Source organism: Mycetomoellerius zeteki, unplaced genomic scaffold (assembly GCF_001594055.1).
Source record: "Mycetomoellerius zeteki isolate Tzet28-1 unplaced genomic scaffold, Tzet1.0 scaffold821, whole genome shotgun sequence".
Classification (NCBI taxonomy): Eukaryota; Metazoa; Arthropoda; class Insecta; order Hymenoptera; family Formicidae; genus Mycetomoellerius; species Mycetomoellerius zeteki.
The window spans coordinates 45,699-70,740 of record NW_017257853.1 but is presented as its reverse complement, the minus strand read 5'-3'; the positions used below and the strand labels follow the sequence as shown (position 1 = coordinate 70,740).

The 25,042-nt window shown below is 37.6% G+C and overlaps 1 protein-coding gene across 16 annotated transcripts in view; it reads left to right on the top strand.

Moving 5' to 3' along the window:
• The window catches only part of LOC108729984 (ankyrin-3), an 86,921-nt gene that overhangs the window by 21,178 nt on the left and 40,701 nt on the right, over positions 1–25,042 (top strand). For 13 of the 16 annotated variants that reach the window (XM_018459402.1, XM_018459401.1, XM_018459400.1 and 10 more), the window contains exons 3-18: positions 10,161–10,262; positions 10,370–10,502; positions 10,725–10,888; positions 11,057–11,212; positions 11,320–11,448; positions 11,527–11,724; positions 11,800–12,096; positions 12,233–12,430; positions 12,538–12,684; positions 12,767–12,916; positions 13,021–13,161; positions 13,226–13,381; positions 13,465–13,563; positions 13,977–14,174; positions 14,267–14,450; positions 16,109–16,213. In XM_018459402.1, the coding sequence (XP_018314904.1) occupies positions 10,161–10,262; positions 10,370–10,502; positions 10,725–10,888; positions 11,057–11,212; positions 11,320–11,448; positions 11,527–11,724; positions 11,800–12,096; positions 12,233–12,430; positions 12,538–12,684; positions 12,767–12,916; positions 13,021–13,161; positions 13,226–13,381; positions 13,465–13,563; positions 13,977–14,174; positions 14,267–14,450; positions 16,109–16,213 (2,557 nt within the window). Of the gene's footprint in view, positions 1–10,160; positions 10,263–10,369; positions 10,503–10,724; positions 10,889–11,056; positions 11,213–11,319; positions 11,449–11,526; positions 11,725–11,799; positions 12,097–12,232; positions 12,431–12,537; positions 12,685–12,766; positions 12,917–13,020; positions 13,162–13,225; positions 13,382–13,464; positions 13,564–13,976; positions 14,175–14,266; positions 14,451–16,108; positions 16,214–20,037; positions 20,340–23,121; positions 23,305–25,042 lie in introns of those variants that run through there. The other 3 variants (XM_018459403.1, XM_018459411.1, XM_018459412.1) reach the window with 3 other exon arrangements.

The window sequence follows — 25,042 nt, the reverse complement described above, 5'->3', positions numbered from 1 at the left end:
AAAAATCTTTAAAATATTATATTGTACCACAACTCTCTCTCTCTCTCTCTCTCTCTCTCTCTCTCTCTCTCTCTATCATATTTTCAGGATAAATTTTAAAAGATAATTCTCTCCGTGTAGATTATATCATTTTCAGCACCACAGGATAATCGAGACATGTTCATATTTAACTAATGTAAACAACATCAATTCCTTGCTTATTTGCGCTAATCTCCGGAAAAAGGGCCTAAGAATTATGCCTTTATTCCGTCAATCTCCTCAATTGTTCTTGGTACTCGTTTCGTTATGCTGTACTTAAATTCTCTGCTGAAATACGAATATACCCATAAAAAATGAGACGTTTTTTCTGACGACTCAACATCATTCTAAGTTGCTTAATGATGTATAGATTGAATTGCCGATCTGATCAAGATCTTCAAATTCTCCCTCGGCCAGTGACCGATGCTTATCATTAATCATCGGTGTTGATGGGTCGAGACATTAATATCCAGAGCATAACTCGGAGAGACGTCCCTCTTATAACTTAAATCTTTTCGAGAAAGCATGCTCATTGTACTCTTATAATCGTAATTAATATTCAGCAATCGCGATCGCGTCTAATTACAAATTTATCTAAAAAAATTGATCTTACAATACTAATCTTTCAGTGCAATGCGTGTATTTCACAAATAATGACGGACAAAATTTGTCCTTTTTACACAAATTAAATTCTAATTAGTTGCTTGATAATTAATTAATAGCTTAATCGCAACTTATCGCGTCTATGCATCCGAAACGATATCCTGCACCATCATCGTTCAATTATCGATTTTGCACGTGGATTTACAAGAGAGCAGGAGATTGATCCAGTGCTTTTAATATAGTACGTGATAGTTTGCTAAGACTAGACTACTTAGCCGAGATTGTTATATCGCTACTCTGTCATTATTACCGCAACCGCTAATTGCCTGATCGCTCGCATAGCGGCATATCGCCAGCCTCTACTCGCATTAGTTCCATACCTGACATCTAGATCCGCGAGTGACGTATAGCGAAGCAAGATTGTTAATATCTTGTGAAGTTTATTTCCTGTTTGTTTATCACTGCATGATTAATAACATTTCTGAATACATTTCTTATTGATACGCTAGTGCAGTGAGAAGAATAAATTATAATCTGTCACGCAAGTTGAATTTTTGATTGCATGTTATAGAATAATTCTGAGATAAGTTTTATTTTAGCGTTATTAGCAATTATTTGTAGAAACCAGAAAATGGGTTTTATCGAGAATTGTAGTTCTCTTGATTGTCAAACGCAGTTATCTGTTATAAACAGTACGAGCGAGAATTGTAAAAAATCAGAACGCACAAAGTTTTATGACGATCTTGACATATAAACGACAAAGTATAAATTAAACGTTTACATAAGTGACATGTATTTTTATGAGCTTCTGAGATTGGCTCTTTTAAAATTGAACCACGGATTTATTTCATCTCTGCATTCATCGCGCTTAACGTAATGCAGTAAACTGTCGTGCAGGAATTTCAATTGCAAGCGGTAACGTTCTGGGAGGAGACGAATACGTCAGGTATCCTAGATTACGCGATCTAAAAAAGACATTACGTTCTTTTGCGCTTATATATCTCGTCGTTATGCATTTTCCAGTGGTATTAACCGAGCCGACATTCCTTCCACGTGATATTTCATTGATCGGAAAACGCGAACATGTTGTTCGGCCAGTTACGCTCTGACGCTTCTCATCCACGAATCACTTCTCTTCTTTCGCTGCTTATTATCCTTCCTTTATTAAGCTCAAGCCAGTATCTTCAGTCAATGAACTCGGCCTCGTTTTATCATTGTCTTGGCTTCAATTGTGTCCTTTTGCACAGAGCACATCGTTGTTACCGCCTAGATACCTCTTCTCTTTGATTAATTGCAAGTCTTGATGAAAACAGACCCAACAATCTTCGTTAGCAAGATTGCTTTTCGATGAAATTGGACGTTATTAAAATACAAATTAATATCAAAAATACAACAGCACTAATTCTCTGTTGCTTCCACTAGCTGCTTCCACTAGCTTGCACTAAACTCTGTTGCTTCTGACAAGAGTTCCGACAAAAATTGTTTGTTTAAATTGAATGTTATTTTTAAACATGCCTCATGAGATTTTTAAGTCTTGCAGTCTTGATGAAGATACTTTTTTCTTCTATCCTCTTAAATTTTATTAGTTTATTAATTTTGCATATGAGAGCAACAGCCTTCCATAGAGTCCCTGCTATATTATTTCTTTCCCACGGGATGGGAATCCCGGATCCTATAATGACGAATATTTTTTTCTTTTCCTAAAGATCTCCTTAAAGAATACAATTTCTCTAAATTCTTATCCTTTCATCTTCTTTTTGCAACTCTTTATTAAGAAGCTACGTTCAGAGTTAATGATCTACTACTTATACGCCGACGATAGCTTAAATGCAGTCATGATTTTTCTACTGAAGGCTTTTGTAGCGTACGGGACTGTTGCAAGGATGCTTTGTGAAAGGGAAAAGATGTGATACCTGTACGAGGTCCGTTGATCCCCGTGCAGCAGGTCATTGCCCTCGCCGCTGGACTATCATGGCTACGCTAAAAGACGGACTGATTCCGAAATTATTATCGAAGGATTGGACCGTGTGATTTCGCTGATTCCAATTCTATCTGCACGAACTTGCCCATGCTAATTTGATTTATCTAAAGTTGCTCCTTCACGATCGTCCACATCGTCGCAAATTTCCCTCAATAACATTCGAACTTGTCGCTCTCAAACGTAAAGCTCTTTCATCATAGGTAGACAATCGCAAACACCAATTCCTGCTTTTGTTGCTCGCGAGAACGAAACTATCGCGGTCACGTTCGAAAGCATTCTACGTCTGCAGCCGTTAGTTTGGCACATGGTGTGGCTATAATTAGCTTGATGCACCGCCAGAAATTGCAGGCAGGCGCATAGCCATTACGTTCATTGCGGCCAATATGCTCTTTTTTGCCGTTTCAAAGTTGCTCGATAAAAGGACTAGAACGAAAGAGGATCTTATCCTCTCTCTCATGTAAATCAATGACGAAGACTGATCTATCGAAGCTGGTCTTGCAAATTAGAATCAGTGCATTGACTTCACTGCGATGTGAATATTCCAAAAGAGAAGAAACGGACGATAACGAGAAATGTAACGTTAGCTGCAACATAAATTCTAAACTTTGTCGCGGTCTGTATGCGCGACCGTGCTGTTACTCGGTTAACGACCCAGGTCGAGTTATCCATTGAATTATTCCCCGCCCTTCCTCGTTTCAGCCAGTTCGCGTGCGAGAGCATTGTTCGTTTCGTTTCAAGTATGATAGCAGTCTCGATATTCGATCATTTTTCGCGCAATAGCGAAATACCAATCCTCAGATATTCAACGCATTCAATTATTGCATTACAAGGAAAAGAAAACCTTTTTTTTTTAATGTAGCTATAAATAATTCCATACCAACGCATCGTGACGCAGAGAGTTCCTTTTAAACGTTTGGAATAAGGGACCAATACCCGTATTCATAGTTAGGCCTTATATTTAAGGCTTCCTTAAATTTATCTTTAGATACTTTATGAATTATTTCATTGGCTACTGAGCATCTAAAGATAAATTTAAGGAAGCCTTAAGTACAAGGTCTGACTATGAATACAGGCACAAGCGTTATAAATCGCTACGGAAATTGATATACTCTCTCTCTCTCTCCCTCTCTCTCCCCCCCCTCTCTCTCTCTCCTTCCCCCCTCTCTCTCTTTCTCGATAGTCCATGTTCTATGTTTAGCAACTTCTTTTGATCGCGCTCCCGAAAGGGCCCCGGAAGCCCTTAAAGCGTCCCTGCCCAGACAGCAAGTAAAGTGAGTACACTTGCATGGAGTCCATTGCCCGCGACGGGTTCTCCAGTCTGTACCATTGAGAAAACCGCAACTGAGATCACTGAGACATTCATGCATGATCTGGAAAACCACAACTCCAGGCATATGTTATTTGCGGTGAAAAATAATCATGTATTTGTCTCCCAAAAAACTGTCATTTAATTACGACACCTAAACGAAAGTTGGCTCGATTTCTGACTGGTCGTATTCCATGATCTTTTTTCTCTTTTCAATAAACGTAATTAAGTGATAATTGAATAATTTAATGATTATAGTTGAGTTTCCATTTCTGAATATTTACAGTTATTGTTAAATGACTAAACGGAGACTTTATTCAATTAAATTTCCACTTTCAGGATTGAAAATAAAAATATGAAGAGAAATTGCTGAGATTGCAACACACGTATCTATGTATTTGATATAATGAAGTTATCACTCACGTTACGTAATTGACGTACAATTGACGTCTTTAGAGCACTTCAGGCATGCACGCAACAACTTCTATAAATCGAACAACACTCTTACAAGCCTTTATGAGCCAACACTTCTCTAAAGTGTATTTAAACTTCTATAAAGTGTATTCATGCGTCTCGAATTTGAAGGAACACCAAAGAAATTCCTTAACTGTATTTGTTCATATACATGTGAGAAAAGTTTCGATTAATATACTTTATTAAATGTTTATCCGTAGATAGTTACTAACCAAACATTGAGAATTTATGGAAACAATAGGGAAACTTACAAGATGTTTCATCATAGTAGACTGCTTTCGATTTTTGAGAGTCGATGAACGTTGTGTGCACAAATACAGGTTTCTTTTTAATTTATACCTTTTAAAGAAAAGTGTGTCGATTCGCGTTACACGCACTATAAATGGAAGCTACCCTTTTTACGGTTACGCTCATGTACATTTAATAGAAAGTAAAAGTTTAAGGAATTTTTTTAACGATTGATCTCGACTGTACTAAGCAAATAATTTTTAAGCCAAAACATTTCCGTTAAATTTATTAACAAAATTTTGTTTGTTGCAAATAATTTTCTGAATTTACAAATTATTTTGCTATAATAACAGATCGTTTTACTGCGACAGCAAATGTATTATTTAATTGGTAGTAAATTCATCTACTTCTATAAATACATTTATTCAAGAATCATCAATAAAACAAACTTGTAATATCAAATAATTGATTATGGTAGCAACGCTTGATCGCACCTAGTTCAAGTGCAGCTATAATTTTGCTGTTGTAACAGATTTCTTTTCTTTCGTGTAATTTTGCTCCTGTAGCGTTTCCTTATTTTCCTGCGTCAACGGAAACTGACACAGTTAGAAGTTCTTCCCTGTTTTAAAAGAAAGTGAGAAATCACAGAAAGAGTGAAGAGAAACGGACGCGGAAGGGGATATCTTTTACATGAGAAACTAACGGTCTGCTGAATTATTTAAGACGTGCTTGTGCAGTCCGCGTGAAGCAGATTCCCTTGCATACGCAACACCGGCGTGCACCCGCGAACACATTCGTCAGCTTCTGCGTACCAACGAGGATCAAATATAGCCTGGCTTTCTCCATTGTATAATACATAAGGTTGTCACAAATTCGTTAACTTGTATATTGCGCACATAGATACTATCGTCCTATAAACATTACATAGTCTTTTTTTTGTTAGATAGGCGATAAAGAAAATTAGTATTACTGATGAGATGCGTTTAACATAAATATTTAAAATAGTGACGCAATGTTTCGTTACAAATGCAGACTTTGAATAATTTTAATATTCTATTTTTTTATACCTCTTTTTAAGTCACGTTATTTGAAGAATTCAATACGTAAAACTCAAAGAAACTATTCTTCTCATTTTTTAATTTTCTCGTTCTCTGCAATCTTAATTTGATAAAAATATAGATCAGGGGAGCCCCCCCCCAATGACTTTGACCTTGACATATGTTATCAAGGTCATGACCCCGAGTGACCTTGAGGAAGTTTTAACTGCAGGACGTTACTCGTTAAAAAGTTATTAACAAAACAATTTTTAGGAATAGTGTGTAATTTTCGAACACATAGCTACATATTTCAGTAATATAGCGTTGTAAAGTATATGCGTGGATGCAATAGGTGGAGCACGACTCTCACTTCTGATTCTCACCCCATCCCTCCCCCCTGCAAAGGGGCGCGCGACTCTCATCTCCGACTCTCACCCCTCTCCCCCCTACAAAGGGGCGCACGACTCTCACCTCCGACTCTCACCTTCGGGTGAGTCGGAGTTGAGAGTCGTGCGCCCCTTTGCAGGGGGGAGGGGGTGAGAATCGCTTCGTGAGAAAAGCTTTCATGCTTTTTTCGATATTATGAGTATATATCCATTACATGATAATTAAATTTATTTGCAAATATGTTGATTACATTTTATTATTCTTTCTTATTGAAGAGGGTGGCTTCCATCTCATCTCTTCCTCTACCTAGGGACGCGCAACTTCCGCGAATAACATTCGTCGTCGATATAATTGTGGAAGAATTTTTGTGATGTTCAGTATTACCAAATATTTAATTATATTAAATTGATTTTGGTATAATGATTATCAACTTTTTTTGTTTGTAACTTTTTAACGAGTAACGTCCTGCAGTTAAAACTTCCTCAAGGTCACTCGGAGTCAAGATCTTGATAACATATGTCAAGGTCAAGGTCATTGGGGGGGAGGCTCCTCTGATCTACATTTGTACCCTTAATTTGACAAATTTTTTAAGCGTACGAGGTGTCACACGTATTGCACATTTATTCATTCAACATTCTTTCAGCATGCACCAAGTATATGTCTTGTGGTGTATAAATACAACGAAGGATTTGTTTACGAGATATCGCATCTGTTGACCATTCAGAAAAATATCGCGCCAGCAATTCGATACGACACGTCAGATCCCAACAGTCGATTCGCTTTGTGTTTGGCAGATAAAAACGAAGCATTCGGAATATATTACCACGAGCAAGTTTTATACAATGCGATTAGAAGTGATAATGACTGCTGCGATGCGAACTTTATTTGCATCTCTAATTTCTGCCTGGCATACGTATCAAAGCTTGACAAATAAATCGCTCTTGTAGAGTAAGCGAAATGAGATACTCTGGAATTAAACGGACGTAACTCGATACTGTCTCTACGCCTCGTTCTCTTGAAAATCTTAGATCAACGTTGTGTTCACGACAGTAAATTTCTTGCCCACCGCTTACAATATACAAATTTCAAATAAATGTAATATTGATGTCATAACTTTCATAAAATTTTGTTATAACAAAAAACATAGTATAAAGCACAGAATATAAGACTGTTCCAAATTTAATTTTTTAGTAAATAAAAGTACACTTTTCCTGTTTCCTCCTCTTAACATTTAAATATTTAAAACACCAAATTATCGGATTTTTGCATTTTTACGTACATCCCATATTACGAAAACTGACAAATCAAATGGACTTCAATTGAATAATTATTGATATTTCAGACAACGATTTCCGAACAACCCAACATGTACGATAAAAAATATGATATTTTGTTCCCCATGTAATTGGTCCATGTAAATGGCACTCGACATTAGCAAAAAGCGATGAGACAAGTCGTGTATGAGCGTAAAAGTAGCGAAGAACTGACTATCGATTTATCGTCAGGCGAATGCTTCGAGCGCATGACGACAAAACGTTTGCGTCTCGGCAAAACCACCTACGGTCGCGGTACGCTGCAGTAGATTCACCGTTACAACTCCCACCGCGCTCACAAAGCTGTCCAGTTTGCATCGTTTCTGCACGCAATATTTTATATAACGATCGCCAACAATCTGATACTCAAGATATTGTATGTTTCCGCAGTTAATTACGGCCACGAAACGAAAAGGTCTACTCGTCTGCATAACTCGGGAGATGTTTTATTTATAATTTTAGATATCCTTTCTTTTAGATAATCCTTATTACGAGAAACATTGGAAAAATCAGAATTCATACGTATGTAAAATAAATATCAGAAAGATATATATCTATATATAAAAATATATGATATACATAAAATTAAAAGTAAAATTCTGTTTTGAATTCTAACGCAAGTTAAGAATCATCTGATGTTGGCTCAAAGCTATTTTCTTTTTTAATTAAATAATAAAGTGTTTATCCCTTTATTTCATGAGAGAATTATATTTGCACATGCAAGATTATTCCTTGATAATATTAATAGGATTGGACTATATATTAGAAAGCTGTATATTTCGAAACTTCAACGGATTACTCTTGTCCTCTGCATTTTATGGCTTCTATTGTGAGGCTTTTGTAACTACATGCTACAAATATTTGTGTTTGTTACATTGTCGCAATTTCTGTCTCTGCATATCACCCAAGGATATTTACGCGACATTCTACTTGGAGAGTGTAACAATCCTGATATTTATTGTCTTCTGTGTAAACCGAATGTGCGGTTGTTTCATGTCCATTGACTCAGGCTTGGCTTGGCTTTCATTCCGCGCGAGCCAGATTGTTAGATATATTTCAACCTACAGGATGTTTTTAAAACCGTCGTTATTTTCATTGTAAATTTTTTGCTCAATTTGGAGTCTTTTCTCAACGCATTTTTAAGCTCCCACGATCTTTCAACAATTAAAGACAAAAACAGGAGGCTTCCGAAGTATAAACTTTAGAAGCGGAAAGATTAATGACAACATTATATTCTTCAGTCAGTTGCGACTCGTATTGATATAAGTAACAAAGTAGACTTTTAATTTGAAACGTAACTATAAATATGTACGATAGAATTGAAATGGTAATAAATGATGACTACAAAAGTAGTTGAAAAGAGGTTGCCGTTAAAAGAGACATCCGGTGGCTCTGCAATATCCTGTAGAATCAGTTGTATATGGGTAGGGGATATCTGGTACACATATCCACTCGGAATACGAGGGTTCGAATACAGGAAAAAGGGGTCGACTCAAGGGTGGGAACAGACAAAGATGGTCGGATTTCTGTCAGCTTTTGTTACAGACTGCGCGGCGCCTCACGCGTTCTAGATCTACAGTTAATTACCCGCGTTGTGCGATCCAAAATAAGCCGGTCAACATGACTCATCTACTTTCCGGAATTAATGTCGAGAGATCGTATTGAATACGATTGACAAGAAATTGGAACGAAAATGAATGTTTAAATGCACGAAACACGAGATATAATTATTTTTTACATATATTAAAGTTGTTAAGTACATGAGTAAAGAAGAACAGACATAAAAAATTATTGTAAAGTCATTAAGAAAAATTTGCGATTTAATGACGAAACATTTAGTTATATCAATTGTAGTAATCATTTGAAATCTTTTTGTTCTGTGAAAACACAAAGTTGTTTATCAAACACATACACTTCTAGAAATCAATTATCTGAATTAACTTTTATTAGATCTTTTCCAACAATTCTGTTGTTGAAAAAGAATTTTGAATACATTTCCGAAACGTGTTTGTATATGATCTTGAAAAACTTTTAGCTGATAATGAGACATTTTATATGCGTCATGCTCGACGTCATGTATACGTGGGATAATCTCTATTTTCCTCTTCTCTCTCGCAGCAGATTATACGTCGTTAATTCCTAGAAATACATTTGCGTGTAGAATTCTACACCTACGTGTCCTTGCATTCCTGTAAATGAACTAATTATGTCGCATCTCAGAAATATGCCAAGAATATCCGAAGAAGCGATAATTGTGATTCGCTGCAAATCCCTTAGGCACTGCTATTTATAACACAAAAATTTTACTACATAAAAAGATTTCTAGGATCTGATTAAAATCTAATTTAATTTTCTTCTAAAAAAGTCATGAATTCTATAAAATCTATATAGATTCTAATTAAAAGTATAATATTTGCAGGATCGTTTAAAAAATTTGAGTTTCCTTCTGCAAGTACATATAATGAAAACGTAAAATTTTATCGATAAATGAGTTTTGAAATATAATACTTTTTCTATTCAAAATAAGAAAATAAAATGAAATAGTCGGATCTGACTCTTGAGAGGAAAAAAAGAAAGTTGCACAAGAGAATCTTGAATGAGCATCATTCCAATGTTTGCTTCGATATTTGTATGTGGCTGTAATATTTACATTTATTTATTTAACAAGCGTATTTAAATTTATTTGATTTAATGAAGAAAAAAATATGAATATAAAAAATAAAAAAATGCGAATGCGGGGAACATGAAACTTTCTTATTTTATTTGAATAACTTATCTTCAAATTTTAAGTAGCATATTTCATCTTTTTTCAGAGTGATCCTAGTACTGCATTTTTACGGGCAGCTCGTGCTGGGCAACTCGAGAAAGTTTTGGAATACTTGGAATCTGGAGTAGATATTAACGCTTCTAACGCCGTAAGTAAATTGATCTGTCGCTTCCCGCGGATTTTGACGTAGCGCGTGTATTATCTCAGTCTTGAGAAGAATCGCTTCTTAACGAGAATGAATTTTATATATTGCAGAATGGCTTAAACGCTTTGCACCTGGCAGCTAAGGACGGCCACTTGGAAATCGTGAGAGAACTCCTAAATCGCGGTGCAATTGTGGACGCCGCTACCAAAAAGGGAAACACGGCATTGCACATAGCTTCTCTTGGTAAGCGTGCACACATGTCCTCATCTTTCTGCCTCTTTTTCTTTCTCTCATCCTATCTTTACTCGTATGGATCTCGTCGCTTGTTAAATGCATACAGGACAAGGACGCGAATGATTTTAAATAAACATTTATTTCTCTTGAGGCTTGCGATATCTCGCATTGCAAAGTGCGAGATCTCCCTGCGAGACGAATAATTCGCGTGACACCGATATTTTCTTTCAGCTGGACAAGAGGAGGTGGTACAAGTGTTAGTACAACGAGGTGCTTCTGTGAATGCACAATCGCAAAATGGGTTCACGCCGCTGTACATGGCTGCCCAGGAAAATCATGACTCTGTGGTCAAGTACCTCCTCTGCAAGGGTGCGAATCAAACATTGGCCACCGAGGTTTGTGTGAAATGCTGTTCCATCATTTATCAACGAGTTGTTGTCAAACTTTTTAAATACTCGTATATCTATTTATTATTTTTACAAACCTTCATTTTATTTTTTAAATTAAATTATTATTTAATAATCTATTTCAACTATTAAATATGCACGTTTCTCTTCGTACAGGACGGTTTCACTCCATTGGCGGTGGCTATGCAACAGGGTCACGACAAGGTAGTGGCCGTTCTATTAGAAAATGACACCCGTGGTAAAGTTCGACTGCCTGCCCTACACATCGCTGCTAAGAAAGACGACTGCAAAGCGGCTGCCCTACTTTTACAAGTGAGTTATCGTAACGCTTTGTCAGTCACGACTTGTATTTTAAACGATAATAGTGATAGATATAAATCAATTCTTGTATAATCTCTCTTTAATTTTGCTCTCATTAGAACGACCATAATCCTGATGTAACATCGAAAAGCGGTTTCACTCCGCTTCACATAGCCGCACATTATGGCAACGACCGAATCGCTTCCTTGCTTTATGACAAAGGTGCGGATGTTAACTTCGCGGCAAAGGTACGTAACTTTTATAGAGAAGAAGAAGGATTAAAATATTATCGAACTGCTTCAAATATACTCTTTTTACAATTTCAGCACAATATCACGCCAATGCACGTGGCGGCGAAATGGGGTAAGATTAAAATGGTTAATCTCCTCATGAGCAAGGGAGCAAACATCGAAGCGAAAACGAGAGATGGTTTAACTCCTCTGCACTGCGCGGCCAGGTCCGGCCACCACGAAGTAGTTGATATTCTCATCGAGAAGGGGGCACCCATTGGCTCAAAAACGAAGGTATGAATCGACCGCATGCGTTTCACCGGCAAAACCTCTTGCCGAGATTAATTACCACTTGGTTTTTGTTGACAGAATGGTCTTGCCCCGTTACACATGGCTTCTCAAGGGGATCACGTTGACGCCGCGAGAATTTTATTGTATCACCGTGCACCCGTGGACGAAGTGACGGTGGATTATTTGACTGCGCTGCATGTGGCTGCACACTGCGGCCACGTACGCGTAGCTAAACTACTTCTTGATAGAAATGCCGATCCTAATGCGCGAGCGCTCAACGGATTTACCCCTCTTCATATCGCATGCAAGAAAAATCGTATAAAAGTCGTCGAACTCCTCCTGAAGCACAAAGCGAGCATCGAAGCTACGACTGAGGTATAACATTTTTTCAAGTTCTTCTCACATTTCTCTTAACTTTACTTATTACATTACGTACTTACTCCCAATGTTTACGAGACTGTATAGTTGTAAATATATGAAAATTACTAATGTCATATATTTTTTTTCATAGTCTGGATTAACTCCACTGCACGTAGCGAGTTTTATGGGATGTATGAATATCGTGATTTACTTACTACAACATGAAGCTAGCCCTGATATACCGACAGTGAGAGGCGAAACGCCATTACACTTAGCTGCTAGGGCGAACCAAACTGATATTATTAGGATACTTCTTAGAAACGGCGCCCAAGTCGACGCTAGAGCAAGAGTAAGTACCATGCTTGATTAATAATAATTAATACGAGTAGCTTTTATCGCTAAAGATGAATTTGTTATACAATAAAGCAGATATAAAGAAATGCGAATTGTTCGTAGGAGGAACAGACACCGCTTCACGTCGCTTCCCGTCTGGGTAACGTCGATATTGTGATGTTACTGCTGCAGCATGGTGCGGGCGTAGATGCTACAACGAAGGATTTGTATACACCGCTTCATATCGCTGCTAAAGAAGGCCAGGAGGAGGTAAGAGTATAAAATGTTAATAAATTACATATATAACATAAGAGATAGATTTCTTTCATAACGTGTTTCTATGATCACACAGGTTGCATCCGTTTTATTAGAAAATAACGCCTCACTTACCGCAACGACCAAGAAAGGATTTACTCCCTTGCATTTAGCGGCCAAGTACGGCAATATGAACGTAGCTCGATTGTTACTGCAAAAGAATGCTCCTGTTGACGCTCAAGGAAAAGTAAGCACTTTTTAAATTTAGCATTTAAAGATTAAATTAATTGTAAAAAAATTAATTAATTTGCACGCATCATGCCGCATTATTTTATATGTCGATCTATGCAGAACGGAGTAACGCCTCTTCATGTAGCCTCTCATTACGATCATCAAAACGTGGCTTTACTTTTACTCGATAAAGGAGCTTCACCACATGCCATGGCTAAGAATGGCCATACACCATTGCATATCGCTGCACGCAAAAATCAGGTACGATCACACAACAGTAATTATTAAGAACGATAGTAAATAAAATTACTTTTGCTTTCAATAGATGGATATTGCTACTACTTTGTTGGAATACGGAGCGAAAGCTAATGCAGAATCAAAAGCGGGTTTTACACCGTTACATTTGAGCGCACAAGAAGGCCATACTGATATGTCAACCCTTCTTATCGAGCATAAAGCAGACACAAATCACAAAGCGAAGGTAGATAAAAAAGGAACACGATGTAATTTTCAACTAACTTTATTTATAAAATCTTACGTTATATTTATTTTTACACTTTACAGAATGGCCTTACGCCTCTACATTTATGCGCACAAGAAGATAAAGTGAATGTCGCTTCCATTCTTGTCAAGAATGGTGCTCAGATTGACGCTAAAACTAAGGTAACATAATTAATAAGCTTTCTTGTATTACACATGTAAACATGTCAAAGTAATTCACGTAATCAAAAATAAGTATTCGTTCTGATCATGATAATATCAATGCGATTACGATTGTGTTTTTAGTTACAGTATGTTAGTGCTTTAATTAAATTATCGTAGATGACGTAATCTTCACAAGTGATTGTTCATTGCTCTATATTGTCCATTGATAACTTTGAAATAACACCTATCTCCATGACACAGTGTAGTAGCGTGACTGCTGTTGGTCTTAAAGCATCTCGTTACAAATAAGATTCATTGGATTAAATAGTAAAATAGTTCGTGAAATTATATAAAATTAAACCTAATTATTCGATAAACATTACATCCAATAATACAAAAAGAGGTCTTATGTCTTGTCGTATTTTCTCTAGGCTGGATATACGCCATTGCACGTGGCGTCTCACTTTGGTCAAGCAGCTATGGTACGATTTCTCTTAAGATCCGGTGCTGCTGTTGACAGCAGCACCAATGCTGGTTATACTCCTCTTCATCAAGCCGCGCAACAAGGACATACGCTCGTTATTAATTTGTTGTTGGAGAGTAAAGCTAAACCGAATGCTGTAACCAATGTAAGTTTTATTCTATGTTTTTCACATTGAAATTCGTTGAAAGTTATCAGAATACAATATAATTATATTCAATGTAATTTATTTTTTCACAGAACGGACAAACTGCTTTAGATATCGCACAAAAGCTCGGTTATATAAGTGTCATCGAAACGTTGAAAGTTGTCACAGAGACTATCATCACAACAACTCATACCGTTACTATTGAAGAGAAATACAGAGTTCAGGCACCCGAATCCATGCAGGAGACATTTATGAGTGACAGCGAAGACGAGGGCGGTAAGTACTCGTATTTAATCACTAATATCTTTTTGCTGCTTACTATCTCTATTTGCTGCATTTATAATTTATTGATGAAGATTTGCGATATTAGAACGAAACAAACTATTATGAAAAATTTAACAAGCGTGTATGCATAAGATATTAATAATGTTGCAATTGTTTCAAAAACAGCTTGTTTCTGATATCGCAATAAATTTTACAAACATATTCGGACAGCTTATCGCTTAGCATAATTATTTTGCCTTGCATATTCGGATTTTAGCATCGACATAAAATAGAACTGATACATGTGAGAGAAAGTAAAATTGATAGCACAATGTTTTTGCTTAAGCTGATAATACGCATAGAATCGACATCTAACAAACTTTTTTTAGTCCTTAAGGCGAAATTATATCTTTCTAAATATATCTATATAATATTGCGCAAGCAGCACATTATCGCAATATATTATCGCAGTATATTGTATATAGGTAAAATAAGATGTATAAATTTTAAAACTACGAAGATGAAGCTTTTTAGTAGATACAGTATTTGCACGCCAAGAAGATAAAATTTTAATGATAAGTCATTGCATGAAGCAGAATTACGGAAACTTAATATTAAAGAATTACGAAAAATAAAAAAGTGTAGGAGTACAAGTATTTGTATGCCTATTGACTGGTAAATATTCAATCAATTCGAAGTAACGTGAAGATTAGATAGAAGTAATGAATTAGCAATAGAGTTCTAAAAACAGTCGCATGTCCGCGTGCATGACACAAAAACACCATTAGCATATAAAACTGAAGTTGACTACCCAATAGAAACTGATATCCTTTCCCGATCCACATGACCACAACGGTATAATAAACTATACAAGATAGTCGAGATAAATAGAATTTCAAATTTCAAGAAGAGAAAATTAGCTCTATCTGTCAAAGATTCAGTTTCTTAATTATCTATTAAAGTTATCAAATGGATATCAAAATATTAAATGGAATCATTTGCTTGATTGTTGCGTTTATGTTATTTTGCAAAAGCATGCACTTAGCCAATATTCACTGGGTTGTTGTACATTACATTTTTATTGAAACTAAAGAGTAAATGATCGTAAAATTCTGATCATGCATATTTAAGAATAAAATACGAATCAAGTATTTCCAATAAGAACAGGATTCGAGATTGTCCAATTATTGTTGACTACTAACGATCAACTTGATATTAAAGATCATATATTAAATCATACATTAAATTAAAGGATCATCTATTTATCTAATAATTGTATATATTGATACAGAGATTGTAGATGTGTATAAAAATTTCCTATTAAAAATTTAGTTGTTTTAATTATTTCTGACGGTAGGGACTTAAATATTCTCATCCCATCTCGGAATTATAAGACGTATTTGTATGCCTAACAAAAAATAAAAGATAGTTCTGTCAGTTCGTAATTTAGCGATTCTCTGTCTGCTTATTGAACAAGTCAGAATCCGCGTCACGCGTGCATCTCATTCTTGACTCCTGCGTAACTTCGGTGCTAGTTTTTTTTTTTTTTAACAACCCAGTGATAGAGAGCGAAACTTAGAAAAAAGAACAAACAAACAGTGTATATCGTGCGAAATTAGCGTTTTGATGAAACCATGACCTTACCTCGACGGCGTGTACGATGTATGTAGGTGGTGATGAAATCGGCACGGCAGCCATGAATGTGTACGGGCAGCCTCCGCACGCGCAACACGTGTACCTTCCTTCTTACTACCAGGGCCAAATGACCTATACCCGTAAGTTGTCTGTACTCTGTTTCTGTTACACTCTCTCTGTCTTCACGCGTTCCAACGCGGAACGCTACCGCGGAAAATATTACGTAGATAATACATTATATATGTACACGCTAGCACTGTCGCAGAACGACGTAATCCTGAAGAAGATGTGTCATTGTTAATTGTCGTTCTTTTGCTGATGCGACATCTCGCATAGAAATTTCTCTAAATCTTTTCCGATACAGATTCCGATCAGAATGCCTACACGCCAATTCAATCTAAAAAGATGCACCGGTACTTATTGCAATATTAATTGGAGAATTTATATTGATTCATTTTTATCTTAAATATGGGTTTTCTATCTAGAATTGTAACAACTCAATGGCTCTTTTTTCACGGGCAAAATCGATATACTTTTGCGGAGAAGTCGCATTTTTATATAATCACAGTATATCGAATTCAATAAAATTAAGAATGAAAGTTACGTTAATATATTAACTGTAATTATATTTAATTATTTATTATTAGTACTTCAAATAATACTAGTTATAAAAAATATTAATTGAGAGAGAGAAATAAAAATTATGATCCGCTTTAAATAAGCAGCAGAAGTAATAGTTTTAAATCATTTTTATTAATATAATAAAGATAAGACAATGTTCTTTCTTAAATTTTTCTAAGATAATAACATTGCATTTTTGTTTAAAAATCTTTAAAAAAAGCTTTAAAAAAGCATTAGAGAAAGAGCAAGCGGGATCTTTTTTCAAACTTTCTTTTTTTTTATTTAATTTAAGATCGCGTTTGCAAAATATAACGCTTCTGATCTGAATCTTCATAAATTTTCCAAACGGAGTCCATAATTCTTTTGAGAAATCAGATCGGACTCCAATTAGATCGTAGAACGTTTTCTATGTGGGAGCAGCTGCTTCGTTATTTTTGACGATTAGAGCATCGTGACGTAGCGACATACGACCATCGTAGTATCGATCATCGTCGTCATCGTTATTATTTCGCCGGTAGCGTTCGTACATCCGCATCTCGGATCACGTTCCACTCTTTCACGAGTACATTTCGAGCTAATCGAACTTTCATACATCAGATCTGCATACAGAGACACGCACAGACACAACTGTTCCTCGCCCGCTATTTTTGTCACACATTTATTATTTTCGCATTCATCTTCCTATCATCCTCTCTTTTTCTCCCCTGAATCTTTTATTTTTGATAGTAGCAGTCCGATGATGTACGAAATTACACTGTGCGAATTATATTCTAAATATCCAAGTTACACATCGTGATTTTTAATTATAAATATTAAGAGAAAACATTGTTTAATAAAATTACATTTTACTATTTTATTATTGAAAATTCTTTATAAGAGAAAAGCGTTAATGACAATTATATTTTACTATTTTAATATAAAATCTGAGAAACTTGATACATATACACACGTGATTCAGTCGATCGTAACGATATCGCTGTAATACGTTAAGGATTTGTAACACATCTAATGCACTGTTTATTGTACATATTTTCTTAAGGTTCTTTTTATTAATGGGGAACGTTTAAAGGTGGATAATCTTAAATTTTTGACATGTTCAGAATATCTGTGATATTTAATAGTTCTTCTGATATTGTTACTTAATTTTTCCATGGAATACTTCACGATCGCATAAACATCGGCACGTGTGGCTTCAGTTGTGTTGCGTTCTCGGTGCAATCAATGCAATCTTATAACTATTACACAAAAAGAAATATGCAGTCACCAATGTGATTACTATCCCGCGTATGATAAATGGAATGACATTCTTTCGTTACCTCGGCAGCTTCAACAAACAACGTAGGAACTGCTTTTACTCTTATTTACTGGAATAAATATCTCAAAAAATACGAGTTAAACAATACGAGTATTGGAATGTTCACTGTCACAAATAAAAAATTATAGAAGACATCCTTAGAAAATCTGAATAATAAAAAATGCGAATTTTTGCAATGTCAATATTTACAACAGACACTTTGAGATACAAGGCTCGAAACAGTTTAGCGAAATTAAAAGATTTCTCTGTAAATTATAGAGAATTAAAATCAACTAGAAAACATGATCTTTAAATCGAACTGAATTTTAGATTTCAGAAAATTTTCTATGCGAATATCATATTTAATACGTTTTTATTATTTTCTCATTTGTTCACATGAAATTTATGTTCAATTAATCTATGCCAATCTGATGATCTCCGGACTTATTCCCGGATTTTTCTAGCTTTTCGCGCAAGTATGCACTTGCACGTGTCAAAAGTGAACCCGCCAAATCGCTCGCAATTACGTCGGAAGTAGAGAGGCACATGAATTTAACTGTGCAGGGGGGATCTGGTTCTTTGGTTGGGATTAGACTTTATGTACATTATAAAAGCAACGAAGAACAGGGCGTGCGGCTACCGTTAATGTAATTTACATAATAACGAGCTGCGTGATCGTTACCAGCCGACCGAGGCGCGCTTCGATGTCGTCCTCGTCGACGTCGCCATCGTCGTCACCATCACTGTAGTTGTACCTACCACACCATACCGCCCTCCACTTCAGCTACCTGTTATGCAACCGACGGCATGCGTATCACAACCGCGTTATTAGTGCAGTCAGTCCAACCCCTGCCGCTTGGCGTGCAGCCAAACACACGGATCCCAGACTGAAATAATCTCGTATTTATATAACGTTACACGCGCGGCGGCCGTCGATTAAGAGAAGAAACAGAGAATAAATAAAGCGTGTGAATTGTAACGCACTCACGCACGCGTCGACGCCCACGCTTGTACTTACCGCGTGAACAATATCGCGTCTATCGAGCGCATTTTGAACGGAGTCGATCGTAATCGACTGAAAATAATACCGGCGAACTTGGGAAACTGCCGAAAGAAACGATTCTTCGTTCCATAGAAGAAATGGATTGTTTCGCCCACTAAATGCTCGAACTAGCTGCATCGTCATTTGTGATTATCATAATTAAATTTATACAACTGATTAATTTGTTGTATCGCGAACGAAAAAGGACCGTCGCGCGTCGTGCCAAACGACAATAAGTAATTCTATCGATCCCGTCTTATCTCGCACTGAGCGAGAGCTTTCAAATTTCATTTGCACGGTGAACTTTGACCTACGTAACGTCATCATGATATGTTACAAATTGGCTTTATCTACTAATTGGTGCCGCTACGATTTGATCACATAAATCGTTAGTGAAATAAATCGTTCCTCTCGCGTGTTCTCGTCGATCTTTCTCAACGGCAAAGAAAGGCGCCGCGATGCCGATGGCGGCTACTCCAGTGCGGTAAATAAATTGGCGGGAAAAGCTCAAAGGCAGCTACTATTATAAAATTGGTGATTCACAGAATGAGGTCACGTTCCTAGCGAACGAGTTGCCGGTCAAACCTGTATCAATCTTCCTTGAACAGTCGCTGTTCCTGACCCCCCCATCGACGCCATCGCCGCGCCGCGAGCACGCGCGCGAAAATAAAGGAAGTATTCAACGCGCCCGCGTGCTTAACATAATTAAACGAATTGGATCTAATCGAGTGGATGCTTAGCCACTGATCGCCCCATCGACCGTGTGCCAGTGCGCGATATTCAAAGTGAGGCCACGGCCTACGAGTTGATAAGCCGTACGGCTGATCAGCCGTCGTGCGATAAGGAGCGAAACAGCGAGTCGAAAACGCGTCGATAGATTTCCTAGAAAAAAAATGAAAGAAAAAAGACAAATACCGATATGACACGTTGCCGGTTATCACCTTACAATTCGTCGGTGCGCGGTAAAAAATCCTGTTGTAAAAAATTAAAAATATATCGGGTCGCTGCATTTCTATTCATTCCATGCCACCTGCGTATCGAGTGCTGCACGAATTGCATGCAAAGTTTCCGGACGGTCTATCGGATGGCTCGTCGCGATAGTGCATCAGTGGGCTAACGACGCTCGAGAGGATACGGAACGCTTCCTCCAGACTAGGGAGATTCGTCGGAACGAATTCTACAAGAGAGGAAAAGAAAGAGCGAGTGAGGAGAAACGTATCGGCGAACATGGCCAAGGGAAAAGCGAAGAAAAAGAGATTCACGTGCGGCTGTTCGTGCGGGTGTGGCAGCAGAAACAGTGACGTATTATGTAAATATCGTGCATCTGTTGCGTTACACCGTCGCTTATGCGTTACTACACCGCAGCCGTCTGTCCGCAATGTTCGAACGCGATCCTCCTGATCCGATCGCTCGCTAAGCGGAAATCGCGAAACAGACGAACGCGAATTTTTCCCTTCTTTGATCGCTTAGGATAAAATGCCATTGTTTTTACATAAAAAATTAAACAGATCGTAAAACCTTGTAATAATAATACTTGGATATTTATTACTGATAAAAAATTAAAAGGGCTTTAAAAACGCCGAGAATGACAAGTGGGATTTATTCGGATTCTCTTAGGATTACGTTATACTTTGTATGATCTGATCCTTTATAAATTTTCTAATCTAAATCCATGAATTTTTTGTGACTAATTGGACTAATTACGTCTCAAAAATCTTCCTACAATATTACATGTATTTGTTATTTAAAAAAAAATGAAAAATCACTTTTAACTTTGTTTCCTTTCATCAATTTCAGATAAAGTATAAATCTGCAAAAGTAAAGTTATGTATTAGCAAAATGTTTTTTTTAATTTTTTAAATAAAAAGTATAAACGAAGTTGGATAAAGTAGATAACCTATATATCGAAAGATTTTGAAGTAAGATTTTAAGCTCACTTACGCAGTTTCGAATTAGCGACTTATTGTTAGCTGTATAGTCATCACGTAAACTTCAAATTGATGTAATCGCGGTGTGCAAAAGTGATGTAAACAATTTTTTTTATACAATATGATGGCTTAAGTTTTCTCCGATAACCAATGCTTACAAAACGATAATGTGTATCGCGCCACGCGACTCTGTTTCCATAACGTTAAGTAACGTACTTAACGTTAATGAACGTTAAATGCTCACTTCCCACGAGTCTTTGTTCATACGACATAACACATTCTTTCAATTAAACATTATCTAGCTTGCTAAGTCTAAGTTGTTTTACGTCATCAGCTTGAGATACTAATTAAACTGATCTAATTTTCCGATGCATCTTAAAATTTTGCGATGTAGTTTTTTTATCGCATTTATAATTTTAAGTATTTGGTTTATTTAAATATTTAACCGCACATATCAATAAGAAGTATCTTGAAAATCTACATTAAATTATTAGCTCGAAGGAAATTTTTCTTATAATATTATTTTTCATTAAGCAGTTTTATTACATAGAAGTCTTTAGTTTATTAGAAATAATGAGGTTTCCAAAATTCTATTATATAAAGTACAAGATCTTTTTATTTTTATATAAATAATTTATTTTCACAAATAACGATCAACATACATTCAAGTAGCAAAAAAGTGCGATTTACGTAAATATTTCAATGGTACAAGAATGCGGGATGAATCGGACAGAGATAATTAAAGGTGCTAAAATATACGTCGATACGTCCCGGAATATCTCGAAACGTTCTCATCCTAGAGGGATAACACATGTTCAACACGTTACATGTAGAACCGTCACGTGTGTTACTCTTCGTTACTGTATTTACTGACGCCGGTGTTACTATTACGTGATAATCAGTGCTTACGAAGAGATAACAGATCACGCCGTATCGCGCCACGCGACCGTGTTTTCGCAAGTTTGTTAATGAAAGCTAAACGCTCGTGCTCTGTAAGCTCATTGTTTGAAATCGGGGGCGCGTCGTCCGCGGAGTGAATGACGAATATCCTCGGGCGTAGTGCGTACGCAGAGATCGAGATTCGGGTCGCGACTTAAGATCCACGATATTCTTGTTCTCAACTTTTTATGCTCTATCGCAAATACAAAACAATATTTGCGACTCCGAAAAAGACGATTCTTTTGTTATAATATTATAATAATACTCACACTTTTGTAACAATATTTGGATATCTATTACCGATGAAATAAAAAATTGAAAATGTTTTTAAAAATGTGGAGAAGAGCAAGTGAGATCTATTTATTAGAGTCCCTTAGGATCACGTTATTTAATTTAATCCTGGGATGCAGATAAAGAATGATAAAGCGATATGAAGGACCGGATAAAAATAAAAAGGAGAGAAATTAAGGGAATCGAATGTCAGAGATATTTCGAAGAGAGAACTTTCTAATAATTTTTCAACTTATTAATTTATTATATCTTTGAGTGTCGTTTGTTATCTCTTTTTTTTATCATGAATGTTACAAATGTACTTGAATACAACCGATTGCGTTCTGCTATAATTTTGTTATAGAGCATAGTGTAGTAGAGCACCGCAAACCACAGAATCGTCCCCGATTTCGAGGGACGCTCTCAGCGCGCATTTAGCACTGAATGCCACTGTTGTTCGAATTCCCGTGTATTTCTGCGCGATGTACGAGATACAGAGGCAGTTATGTGAAATAATTTTACAGTTGCAAAAGAAAAACAGTATTTATTATTTCGACGCGAGTATTATTTGCCGCGCTAATTAACACTCGACGCTCGATTGCGTTGAATGCCGCGTCGTTTGTAGATTGCATCTGCATTTTCCTTGGGACTTATAGAGCTCGCGTGTGGATGACGATCTCCATATTTTCCGTTTGACTTCGTATTCGTGATCGTTTGTTGTCAACGCGAATAATACGAGTTAATTAGCAGATGAGACTTCCGTTTTCTGCCCTGATATCAGCGTGTCTCAAAATGTGATGCGTAAAATTCGCGCGATTGCCGCGAACGAGCAGACGGATGAACGAACGAATGAGCGAATAACGCGCCAAGATTCAACTTCGTATCGCGAGGTATCGCCAGACTCGCGAGACTCGGATAAAAACATTATTCGCATGCAGCGCGCGTTTCGCTGCCTTGCGCCGCGCGTTCAGTGCCACGCGTTGCATCCGCGGAAAACGTGTCGTCCGTCTGTCCGCTCGTGAAGAGAATTCACGGGAAAGAGAGAGAGAAAGGGAGAAAGAGAGAGAGAGATAGAGATAGAGAAAGAAAGAGCGGACAGAGGAGAGAAAGAGCATCGATATCGCGCAACGGGATCAGGTACGACCGCAACGATCGTCTTCTTGCGACGCCGGAAGATCCGGACGCCGTGAATCGTGATTCCGGCCGCGTCAAGGCGGTCGAGCGTCGCCGCGTTTAATAGAGCGGACCGAGGAACGTGACCCGATGATACGCTACTACTGTTACGATACGGCTACTGTTACTACGTGCGCGAATGCGACAATGAAGCGGACGAAGCCCTCCCCTCCGTCAATGACACAGAGAGATATGAACAGATATGAATGATGATATCGCACGACGACGGCGCGTTCGACCAAGGGCGCCGGAACTCGCCCGTCGGAAGAGGAGCGCACCCGCGAATTGACGGACTTTCGGCTCTTCCGGCGAATATTTTTAGCGCCTACGCACACAGCTCAGATATGTACGGCTACGATAAAGTCGCGTATCGTAACCGCAGGGTTAATTGCCGTTGCTCGTGGTGAATAATTGGGTCGATCAGACTGGTGAACGAATAACAAGCATCACGCCATTGAGGAAATATCATCCCGTTAATAGCCTCACGGCGTTAACAAATGCTTCGTTAATCCCGACGAAGCTCCGTGAAAAGATATCGCGCTTAGTGGTATTGCGTAAGATCGAATCGCTTCCGCATTTTTCTCTCGCTTCTTCTTTCGCGTCGGAAGGAACGCTGCGAAGAAAATTAATTGAAGCTCCCGCCTTTTATCCGAATCGATCAGGATTAATAAAGTCTCTCGAACGAGTCTCTCGAATCTAAAAGAAATTCTGATACGGCAACTTATTTTGCAAGATTTCTAAAGTTAGTACACTTTTTATGTAACACTCAGCGATATGCACGGATCAAGGCGAGCGATATGATAAATCGGTAAATAATTCCAACGGAGAAGACGTTGCGAGAAAAGTTTCTCTGCGTTACGAATGCGGATTTTAGCGACCAAAACTGACGATCGTTGAAACACATTTACTTCGTCGCGTGTCGTTGAAGCAACGTGATTTTGCGGCAACACGATTACGCTGCATGAATAAAAAGGTCGGTGTTACGCGATCGAAGGAGAAGGTTTTTCCGGCACGCCTCGACTTCCCTCGTCCCTGAACGTGCACCGTTGAATCTTTCATCGGTTTTATTCGGCGCCAATCCGATTAGTTCCCGCGCTTAAAACAAGCGCGGTGTCTCTCTCTCTCTCTCTCTTTTTGATTGCGATTAGTATGTACTATTCTCGTACATGACGCACGTCACGTTTTAACTGCACTCAACAAGATTCGACATGATGATTGTATAGCTTGCTATTTCGCTGGCGTAGTTTGCAGCGGAAGATATAGGTCAAAAGCAGAAGCTTTTCAAGAAAAAGAGAGGAAGAGTCGCCACAGCTCTTTGGCCATCGTGGCCTTGAACATCGTTAAAATTAGCGCTTCTACGTTACAGTTTCCTACGGCGGCGCGAAGTATCATCGTCCGCCGCGTTTCGAATGTTTACATTAATTTTAGATATTACGGGCAACACCACGAGTTCCGCGGATAGCTCTTGACGTCACGTCATGGGTGAACCATAAAAGAATGGGGTAATGGCAGAACTGGTCTAGATCTTTCTAGAACTGCGCCGAAATTGTCGTGAAATGTAGATCAGGAATGTCCTCGAAGAACGTGGACGTCGGCGTGCCAAAGATATTTACATCAAATTCGTTGCATTCCGCCGAAAAACAATGAAACTGAACGAAATTTAAATCACTTGGAAAGCTACGTTAATTAAGCCATCGATCAA